Below are 11,199 nucleotides of genomic sequence, written 5' to 3'. Positions count from 1 at the left end.
GATTTAATATAGCTACTCACCTCTACTTTTGACCTCTGGGTGGCCAACAATAATTAATAGCATAATGATCAAATCCAAAAACTCAAATGGTTACCATAGCAATGTTAATACTATGCAGCCAAGGTCCTCAAAACATTAAATTGTGCAACCCTATAGCTGGACTCGCTTAACATGTGGGATGGATCTTCAGAGATGGAGAAGGGTGGTAGCCAAGGAAATGATCAGACAACTTAGCTCACTGCAGGAAAGTGGGAGAGGCAAGCAGCTTGGAAGGGACCCTCCTTAATTTTTTGAGCTGTAAAGACAATGGGAGAAGGGGTAAAATGTGCTTAGAAGACTTAGAAGATTTTTTTAAAAATATTCAACCAAATCTATTATTTCTATTTATTTATTTGATTTAATATAGCTACTCACCTCTACTTTTGACCTCTGGGTGGCCAACAATAATTAATAGCATAATGATCAAATCCAAAAACTCAAATGGTTACCATAGCAATGTTAATACTATGCAGCCAAGGTCCTCAAAACATTAAATTGTGCAACCCTATAGCTGGACTCGCTTAACATGTGGGATGGATCTTCAGAGATGGAGAAGGGTGGTAGCCAAGGAAATGATCAGACAACTTAGCTCACTGCAGGAAAGTGGGAGAGGCAAGCAGCTTGGAAGGGACCCTCCTTAATTTTTTGAGCTGTAAAGACAATGGGAGAAGGGGTAAAATGTGCTTAGAAGACTTAGAAGATTTTTTAAAAAATATAACCTTATAATAAATTAAAAATGGTGTATCAGGCTGTGCTTCCTGTGTAGTCTACATTGCAAGATTGACACACATACATGTGACATTTTAAATAGACTTGCCAACTGAATGGGCAATAACCATTTTTCAACACTGCCTCTAGGAAAACATTGGGCACTAAACTTAAAGGTAACAGGCTAGCTTCAGAAGCACTGAACCAATCACGTTGTGCACAACGCAGAATTATGGTACAGAAGATGGCCATCCATATAAGTTTTTTTTAAAAAAATAGATACCTAAATAAAATATTGCTCCAATGTCTTTCTCTCAACATCTTTATCAGAATGATTACCTCATTCCACCTAACAGTAAGACCAGCTATAGTGGGTCAACAGTTGCCTCTTAGTTGTGCCAGTTCCTGAAGCTATTCCAGTTTAGAGTATGTTCATATACAATTTTCATATTGTTTGATGTGCCTATAAATACATGGTAGCTTTCAATGAAAACTTATGAGAGTTGTCTAGTAAAAAAACATCACCGAGTTACTGCTATTTAAACAAAAAACTTTAAACTCTGTTTCTTACTCTGTTCTTCTTACAAGTCCTCAGAATCCAGTGGAAACAAGGGTCTGATGACTCGAGAATCATTTGTCAATACAATGTCTGCAAAGATTAAGCAAGGCACTAAGGAGGAATATGGTGAGCTTTTTGATAAGATAGATTTGATCCGGGATGGCCTTATCGATTGGGATAAATTGACTTCCTTTGTGCTTCTTGAGCTATATGAAAGAGATGAACGAACCAAGATGTCAGTCATTCCCCAGTGGAAAGATCTCCGTTTTCTCCCAACAATACATAAAGATGTTATTCAGAATGTGATATGTTTTAAACACCCCAGCAAATACCTGACTGTGAGCAGAAATGGATTGCTTGGCATCTGGGGAGAAAGCTTAAAGTTACAAAAGATGGTGCAAATCACTACAGAAGCTGTGAAACCCAAAGACCTCTGGGTGACTTCTCTGGTTGCATTACCAAATGTTAACAAGGTAGGTTGATGAACTGATGGAAATGGAGCACAATTTTTTGAGAGGATGGTGAATAATAATGATAAAAATAACTGACTGGTGATCCAAGAATGGTGGTTCTCAAGGAATATTCTTTTTTCTTCTTTTTCTGTCCCCATGCCTCCTCTCACCCTTTAGGTAGCCGTTGCATTTACAAACAAAGAGATCCATTTTGCAGAGTTAAATTTCAAAAAAAAGTTCTCGTGTCAATACAGGCTTCAAGGCTTTGAGGGAACAGTGACATGCATGCACTACTGGTATAACCCTCATGATGGAAACGAAGCTATTCTGAGCCTGGGAGATGTCTGTGGACAGGCAAGTATGGCACAACATCTAGAATTGTGGTGCAATATGATCTTGTAATGCTATACATTCAGTGCTAACAGTTTCATAGTACAAACCAGAGAAAGTTCCCTTCAGAGTTTTACGTAACAGAAGGCTGGAAACAAGATTGTCTGGAACAAGATTGCCGGATCTGGCCTACAGGGTGTTTAGATCTGGTCCACGGGACCACTGTGGAAATAGCAAAGGTCCAGCCTGTGGTGCCTCTGCCAATGAAAACAGAGCTCAGAGTGGCTCTTTTTTCACTGGCAGAAGGCTGCAAGAGGCCGTCTCAGCTGAAAATGGAGCTCGGGAGTATGTTTTTGCTGGCAGAGCACTTGGGCAACAGATGCCCCCGACACAAGTGATGTCAAGCTGGCCACCTCCCCTTCCCCCCTCCAAGATCAAACACAACCCTGATGAAATCAAGTTTGACACCCCTGGTTTGGAAGATATGACACTAACCAAACTTGGTGGATCTGACTGAAGATTTGAGATGACTTCACGATATGGGCTCAGTGAGTTCCATAGTTGTACATGGATTTGAACTTGGATATGGTCAGCTATAGTTCAACACTTTAAATCATATACCATAATGGCTCCCTAGATCTCTTTAGATTTCTCTAGATTTATACTTCATCTCATCCTATCTGGAGAAACTAGAAACTGAACTGAAGTAGGTTTGCATGCAACCCATTTGATCTTCCACTATACTATAGACTTTCTTCCTCAGAGATTTTTAAGCTGAGGTTAGATTGCACCTCTTGTGGGCTCCTTGAAATACTTCACAATTTTATTATTTAGGATTTCTTCTCTTCCAAACCAAATGCCCACTGAACTCAGTTGTTTCTCATTCCTCCTGCTCTTGAGCTGCACAAAATTAATTTGAGTTTCCCAAGTATTTGCTTACATTCTTTGATTAAATTAGGTCACCTTCCTTCCATATTCAGGCTCTTGTTAAAGTAGACACCTTGCCCAGATATAGATCTGAGTTATTTCCGTTGTCCTTCCCTAAATATTTTTCTGAACTCTCAATAATAACAACTACTATAACAATAAATTAGACATAGCTGTGGCCATGAAATTTAAATGCCTACCAATTATGAATTTATAACAAAAGAGAGGTATTTGTGTGACATTGGTAATGGGTTGTCTTGAAATGTTTCGAAATGGTTAAAAGACTGAATCAATTCTTGTATAGGTCCAAGCAATTATCTTCAATGCAGCCTTAATTTCATTGTTTGAACGGCCTCCCAGTTCTCTTGAAGATGAAAATGTGACAGTGACAATTAATTGGCAGGAGTTGGTTTCTGGGTATCACAAATGCTGCCACACCTTAAGACACAAAATCCATAATAAAGAATGGATTAAGCAAGGTACATATTTGAAGAGTAATAAAAAAAGTCTTCTTTTAATCTTGAGTATTATCTTTGACATGTATTGTGATGTTAGAAAGAATATTGAAATGATGAAATCCTGCTTTTAAATGATAAATGTATCTATATCTCCTAAGCCCTATTAAATATAAACCATGCCCTCAACTCAGGGGCAACCTATCCACCAATGCAGTTTCCTGGGTTACAGTGGAGAAGTGATTTGTCATTGCCTTCACAGGTATTTTATTTTATTTATTTGTTAAATTTGTTTGCTGTCCGTCTTGTCATAGGGCTATTCTAGGTGGCTTACAATAATAAAAAAGGAGAAAAATGAAAGGTGTGTAAACAGAAGAGAAGTAACATAATAAAAGAATAAACAAACAATGACAAAGGAACACAATGAGAATAAATATATCAATATGCTAACCAAAAAATGGATCGGTGGAAAGCAGAGAGCAAGGGAGAGGGGAGGTGGAATCAGCTATCTATCTAGCAGCTGCCTCCAGTATGGAATTCCCCCATTTGGTCCCCAGGCAAACCAGAAGATCCGGGTCTTCAGGCTGTTGCAGAAGTGTAGGAGGGTGGGGGAAGATCTTACCTTAGTGGGTAAGATTTTCAAACCTAGCTTACAACCTTGAGATGTTCTGGTACCTCCAGTGGTGAAATCCAAATCTTTTTACTACCGGCTTGGTGGATGTGGTATGGCTTGGTGGGCATGGCAGGGGAAGGATACCACAAAATCACCATTCCCACCCCACTCCAGGGGAAGGATATTGCAAAATCTCAATTCCCACCCTACTCTGGGGCCAGCCAGAGGTGGTATTTGCCAGTTCTCTGAATGGCTCAAAATTTCTGCTACCGGTTCTCCAGAACCTGTCAGAACCTGCTTGATTTCACCCCTGGGTACCTCCCATCTGAACAGTAACTAGGTCTGACTGTCAATCTGAAAAATGACTTCAGTTAAAGCCATGCTTACTTCTACTTTGTTTCTTAGTTGCCATTCAAGGGGGAGGGGGAGAGTATGGGGGGGACTCAGGAATGTGGTGTCTCAGCTGGCTAGCTATAACATCTACCAGCCAGTGTGAGAACCAAGGTCATGTCAATGTACACCTGTCAAAGTTGAGTGGAAACCTACATCTGGACTGATTGGCCCCTGTGATCTGAGAGACATAGGGTGTGGGTGGGGGAGGTCTCATTCTTTTAACTATCCCTATGCGCGGGAATAATTTAGAGATAGCTTCTGCTTTCTAAGTGCCGATATGATGTACTCAATAATGGGTTTCTTGAACCTGAACGAAGTGTCAGAGTCCTGACTTCCCGGAGTTCATTACTCGGAACAATGACAGTGTCTTTGTAAAGTTTATGAATCTACATAAAGTTTACAAGGAGCTAGGTTTACTTTTAAAGGAAGGTCTTAAATGGAAGGCTATAAGAAAACTCCCAAAAATGAAGGACAAATAGACATTTATCTGGATAAAGAGGAGTTGGCCTTTCACTTAAGCCTTCTGGGACTTTGATCTCCACAGGGCAGGTCAACATAGAGAAGTTGACAGAGATAGAATAGTAGTTAAAGTCCTGCCTTTTGGCATGATGCCTTTTGAGGGAGGAGGAAAGATGATAGATTTAGGAAGCAGGAGGAAAATTTAACAATTGTTTTCTTTGAGGTGGAGGGCTGTGAAGGACATGCTTTTTATAGGCATTTTGCCCTAATTATCAATTAACAGTTGTCTATCTGCGGTGGTGCAGTGGTTAGAGTGCAGTACTGCAGGCTACTTCTGCTGATCACCAGCTGCAGCAGTTTGGCAGATCGAATCTCATCAGGCTCAAAGTTGACTCAGCCTTCCATCCTTCCGAGGTCGGTAAAATGAGGACCCAGATTGTTGGGGGCAATATGCTGACTCTGTAAACCGCTTAGAGAGGGCTGTAAAGCGCTATGAAGTGGTATATAAGTCTAAGTGCTATTGCTATCGCATCCTTCAGAATTTCAGGTCAAAGGTGGAAATAATTTAAAGTAAGAGAAAAGGAGGATTCCAACTGATGATTACCAGAATGAAGGAGTCATTAAAATACCATCTACCATCAAACTTGACTTCTTCTTTTTTCAGTAGTCTTACATTCTTTTTCTTTCTTTCTTATTCTTTTTAACTCCAGCACTTGTTCACTTTTAAACCAAAACTTGAAGATGATAACAATGGGCTCTGAAATGCTTCATATTATGAAGAGGCTCTTTAAATTCTAAAGCAATAAAGCATTTTCCATAAACGACATAAATTATTCAGATCTGAATAATTAATAAATGTCTAGTCCGCAGAGAGGAATCGCTCCCCTTTCTGTCATAAAAGTGTCCCCATTAATACAAAATTTCAAACTTTCATTTCAACGTTAAGTTGTCAAGTTGCAACCTGGAGACATCTGTTAAATCCCATAGTACAGTTTAAGAAAAAATAACCACAGCATCTGTTCTGCTCTGTCCTGTTATTCATTTTCCTTACTTGCTTGTTATGGCATACTTAGATTCCTATTCCAGGAGTTAGAATAAGCAGAGAAGTGGGACTGAGTGAAAAAAAAAAAAATACCGAATTCAGTATTTACTTCAGTGAGAGATCTCCAGTTTGGAACCTTATTCTACTCTTAAATATTTCAAAGGAACAAAAGTGGATTCACATTCGCATTTGCATTCTGAGAATTATAGTCCCATCACAATGGAAAAGTAGTGCAACAACTTAATATATATTATCTGTAACCTTGATTTGTTTGGGGCTCTTCTGCAATCCTTAGGTGAGGAGTCCAGCGATCACTGAAGTTTGTACATGTCAATGTCTTTGGTTTCATCTATATCTATTCTATATCTATATATTCTATTCTATTAAATAACCCTCTCTAAGCGGTTTACAGAGTCAGCATATCGGTCCCAACAATCTGGGTCCTCAATTACCGACCTTGGAAGGATGGAAGGCTGAGTCAACCTTGAGCCAGTCAGGATTGAACTGCTGGCAATGAACAGAGCAGCCTGCAATACTGCATTCTAAACACTGTACCACTTTGGTTCTTAAAATAATATAAAAACAATAAGCATGTCAAAACAGTCATATTAAGCAACAACAACAGTAACACCCCAGTCCTCTTCCTTATTGTGCCCTTGTATCTCCTTCTCCCAGATAGAATTCCCATGTAATCTTCTACTGAAATGTCAGAGACCAAACACCTAAGGGCAGGTCAAAAAGCAATGGGTGGAAACTAATCAAGGAGAGAAGCAACTTAGAACTAAGGATACATTTCCTTACAGTTAGAACAATTAACCAGTGGAACAACTTGTCTCCAGAAGTTGTGAATGCTTCAACACTGGAAGTTTTTAAGAAGATGTTGGATAACCATTTGTCTGAAATGGTGTAGGGTTTCCTGCCTGGGCAGGGGGTTGGACTAGAAGACCTCCAAGGTCCCTTCCGTTATTCTATTCTATTCTGTTCTATTCTATTATTGCTTTCGCTCGCCATTGAAAATTGACATTTTTCCACAACAGAATGGGCTATCAGTGAAATTGGGAGGACAAGTGTCTGTGTCCTTTTCCATCTATGATCCAGATCCGTTTCAAGATACTTTTGAGGGCTGGGGAAAATTTTAAGAATTCTTTAAAAAAATAACTTATTTTTAAGAGCCGTGGTGGCGCAGTAGTTAGAATGCAGTATTTATTTATTTATTTATTTATTATTTATTATTCGAATTTATATACCGCCCTATCTCCCAAAGGACTCAGGGCGGTTCACAGGCATATAAAACATCAATATACAAATTAAAATAATCATTAAAAAACTTATTCTAACGCCCAATTATTAAAAATAGAAATATAAATATAAAATATAAATATTAAAATCAATTTAAAACCCCTCTAAATTTAAAATCTAAGCCAGTCCTGCACAGATGAATAAATGTGTCTTGAGCTCGCGACGGAAGGTTCGAAGGTCAGGAAGTTGACGGAGTCCTGGGGGGAGTTCGTTCCAGAGGGTGGGAGCCCCCACAGAGAAGGCCCTTCCCCTGGGCGTCGCCAAACGACACTGCCTAGCTGACGGCACCCTGAGGAGTCCCTCTCTGTGAGAGCGCACGGGTCGGTGAGAGGTATCTGGTCGCAGTAGGCGGTCCCGTAGATAATATTGCAGGGTATTTCTGCTGACTGCCAGCTGCTTGCAATTTGCCAGCACTGTGAAGTGATATATAAGTCCAAGTGCTATTGTTATTTTATATGCTAGCTATTACAAGTAAGAGGTCTCCATTGCTGGGGGTAGATATTTGTGTCTTATGAATTCCCTAGTTGTGCATTTTCTCCACCCAAACTAGTTACATTAATAACTTTCACATCCATTTCCAATTCTGATTTTATCATTCTCTAAGAACATACTTTTCTGCTGTTTAATTTCTTCATCTTTTCTTCAGGCACCAGAGCATTTTAATTTATCATGCATTCTCTTGATGCAAAAATTGCTCCGACATCACCTTTCCTAGTCAGACATCTTCCAAGGAGGTTGATTTACAGCTTAATTTAGTCAGGAACAAGTAGAATTGTAAAGATTAGTTGGCTCATAACATATATTTTATTCTCATAAAAGTCCCCAAGGCCTCCTGTATTGCTAAAGTATGCCCTTAATTTTTTTAAAAAAAAGAAATTCTATTTCACCACATAAATTGCCAAGCAAACATTTCAGAAGCCTATAACAAATCTATTTCCCAAATACTTACATCTTCTGGTAGAAAATGTGTTTATTTTAATGTTTCATTCTTGCAGAGGCAAAACAACTTTGAATTTTAGAGATTTATTTGGAACCTTTCTTACTCAGTAGGTTTTTTAAATAATGGTCTTCAATTGTCTGCACACAAGCACATAAAAATGCAATATATGAACATATCACCTATACGTTTCTCAGATTGCTGAAATTCATGAGGGCTCTCTGAAACAAATGCTTATGTTTTAGATATTCCAGGATGAGCTACACTGACTTATACCCTGGCAGAGATACCAGACAGCTGATGAAATGATATATATAAATTCTGATACAGGAATACAGGTGAAGTCAAAATATGTAAATGTTTGGAAAATAAAGACACAATTGCAGTGGTGGGATTCAACCAGTTCAGACTAGTTTGGCGAAACCAGTTGTTAAATTACTGACTGGTCCTGCCCCTCCCCGCCCCACCCCTTCCAGGAGTCCCCGGCAGTCCGTTTTTGCTCCCAGGAGGCTGCAGGGAGGCCTACTAGGCCCAAAACAGAGCGCAAGGGGCTGGTGGTGCCCCCGTGGCCCATTTTTGCTCCCAGGGGGGTGCAGGAGGCCGAGTGCTGCCTGTCACAACCCCTGGCCACATCCACCATAGCCATGCCCACCCAGCCAGTCATTAGGGCAGCAAACTGGTTGTTGTTGTTTTGTTTACATTTATATCCCGCCCTTCTCCGAAGACTCAGGGCGGCTTACAGTGTATAGGGCAATAGTCTCATTCTATTTGTATATTTTTACAAAGTCAACTTATTGCCCCCCCAACAATCTGGGTCCTCATTTTACCTACCTTATAAAGGATGGAAGGCTGAGTCAACCTTGGGCCGGGCTTGAACCTGCAGTAATTGCAGGCTGCTGTGTTCTAATAACAGGCTTCTAACAGCCTGAGCTATCCCGGCCCATTATTAAATTATTTGAATCCCACCATTGCACAATTGGAACATCTGGTTTCTTACTTTTTTAAAAAAAAATTCCAGAGGAAAAATGACAAATGTTGGGGGGAAAAACATGGAACAATTTTAAAAACTGAAAACTCCGAGGGATATCCAAGGAGTTGAGGAAATTCATTTCATGCTGGCTACTGATCTTACCATCCTCATCAGAAGAATGTCTGTCCTTTTCATTCACCAACAGGCTAATTTGTAAGCAGAGTTTGTCTAGGATTCATGCTTGTGAAGATTTTATCAGGCTGTTCCTGAGATATCTTTCATTGACTCAAGTGGGGGCAGAAGCTAAATTCATCACAGGATACTTAAAAACTGTTTTTGCCTGCCCTTTTGTAGACTTGCTACAAAGCATTTTAAAAATCTGAATTAGCATTAGAATGTTAAAAGTCTGATAAATTATGCATTGAATGTGAAGATGTATATGGGTCCTGTGAGGGCACAGATGGCCTGAGACCAGATAGGTCCATTATTAGAGCAATGCACGGATATCAACCACTCTCAAACAGAGAGATGATCAAGAGCTTTGCTGGCTGAGGAATTCTGGGAGCTGAAGTCCACAAGTCTTAAAGTTGCCAAGGTTGGAGACCCCTGCCTTAGACTATTAACACACACTGGTATGAAAAGGAAATGGAAGTTTTGTTCCTGGGAAGAGACGAGAGAAAGAGAATGCTGGCTAACTCCACACGTGTGTCTGTCTGTGTGTGTGTGTGTGTGTGTGTGTGTGTGTTTATACATGTGTGCTTGTAATTGGCACTTGCTACTTTTCTGATGTAGTAACAACATTTCTAATATTTAAAATATACAATAAACCTAATTTATCAGAAAGCAGGGTTCTTGCATCTCTGCTTCATAGCCTTCACGTTCAAGTAATAGCCGGCGTGAAGCCAGTCATGGATCTTCACTAAGTCACACCAGGTGGCAGCATCTAGCTGATCTTTGCTGATCTTGCAAGTTAAGCAGGGATGTTGTTGACCTGTTTTAAAAAAAATTAAACATAAGGAATAAAACCCCAAGAACAAGTGATGGCAAACCAACTCATAATGGCTAGAAAACTGCATTAATGCAATGTCCAGGAATTAAGTTCAACAAGAACATCTTTACTGACCATTTATTTATTTATTTATTTATTATTTATTTATTTATTTATTTATTTATTTATTTATTTATTTATTTATATGTCAAGTACGTTTTAGATCATATATATAAGTATAAGCATGAATTGAATACATAAAATGAATACAATTAAAGGGAACATTAGGACAGGGACGGTAGGCACGCTGGTGCTCTTATGCACGCCCCTTACAGATCTCTTAGGAAAGGGGTGAGGTCACAACAGTAGCCAGTCTAAGGTTAAAATTTTTGGGGTTTTGGATGAAACCACAGAGTCTGATAGTGCATTCCAGACATTGACCACTCTGTTGCTGAAGTCATATTTTCTGCAATCGAGTTTGGTGTGGTTTACCTTAAGTTTGTATCTATTGTGTGCTCATGTGTTGTGGTTGAAGCTGAAGTAGTCATTGACAGGTAGGACATTGTAGCAGATGATTTTATGAGCTATGCCAAGATTTCTGGAAGGGGGTTGTAGCTCTGAAAGAACAACAATTTGAGCCTATCAAGTCTTCATTTCATTAGAGAATAAACATGGGGGGTGGGGGGAGAGAATGGAGCCATGACTTTAGTTTGTGTCACAGGTCACGTTGATCAACCAAGCTGGTGATGAACTTTTCAGCACTCTCTCCTGCCGTTGCTAGGGCATGTTGATCTGGCCTTGGTTTTCTGGAGCCTTATCGTTGTTATGTCTCACACATAGGAGGAAAACAGTCTACATTCCATAAGTCCCCCTCCATCCCATAGGTACGGCAACTAAGAAACAAAGCAAGGAAAATATGGCTTCAGCTAGAATCATTTCGAGAATTGACAACCTGTTTCGTTACAGCATTATTTAATTTATTTTGCAAATTGGGTAGACAAGTTAATTCAGTAATCAAATTAAAGATG

The 11,199-nt window shown here is 39.6% G+C and overlaps 1 protein-coding gene across 1 annotated transcript in view; it reads left to right on the top strand.

Moving 5' to 3' along the window:
* Positions 1-1,321: 1,321 nt before the first annotated feature.
* Positions 1,322-11,199, top strand: part of WDR49 (WD repeat domain 49) — a 114,044-nt gene continuing 104,166 nt past the window's right edge. Inside the window, exons 1-3 of the mRNA XM_058188281.1 lie at positions 1,322-1,779; positions 1,936-2,112; positions 3,320-3,494. Of these exons, the coding sequence (XP_058044264.1) occupies positions 1,366-1,779; positions 1,936-2,112; positions 3,320-3,494 (766 nt within the window). The 5' untranslated portion in view covers positions 1,322-1,365. The remainder of the gene's footprint in view (positions 1,780-1,935; positions 2,113-3,319; positions 3,495-11,199) is intronic.

Source organism: Ahaetulla prasina, chromosome 6 (genome assembly GCF_028640845.1).
Source record: "Ahaetulla prasina isolate Xishuangbanna chromosome 6, ASM2864084v1, whole genome shotgun sequence".
NCBI classification, from domain to species: Eukaryota; Metazoa; Chordata; class Lepidosauria; order Squamata; family Colubridae; genus Ahaetulla; species Ahaetulla prasina.
Note: the sequence above shows the minus strand (reverse complement) of the source record. Positions and strands in the feature narration are given on the sequence as shown.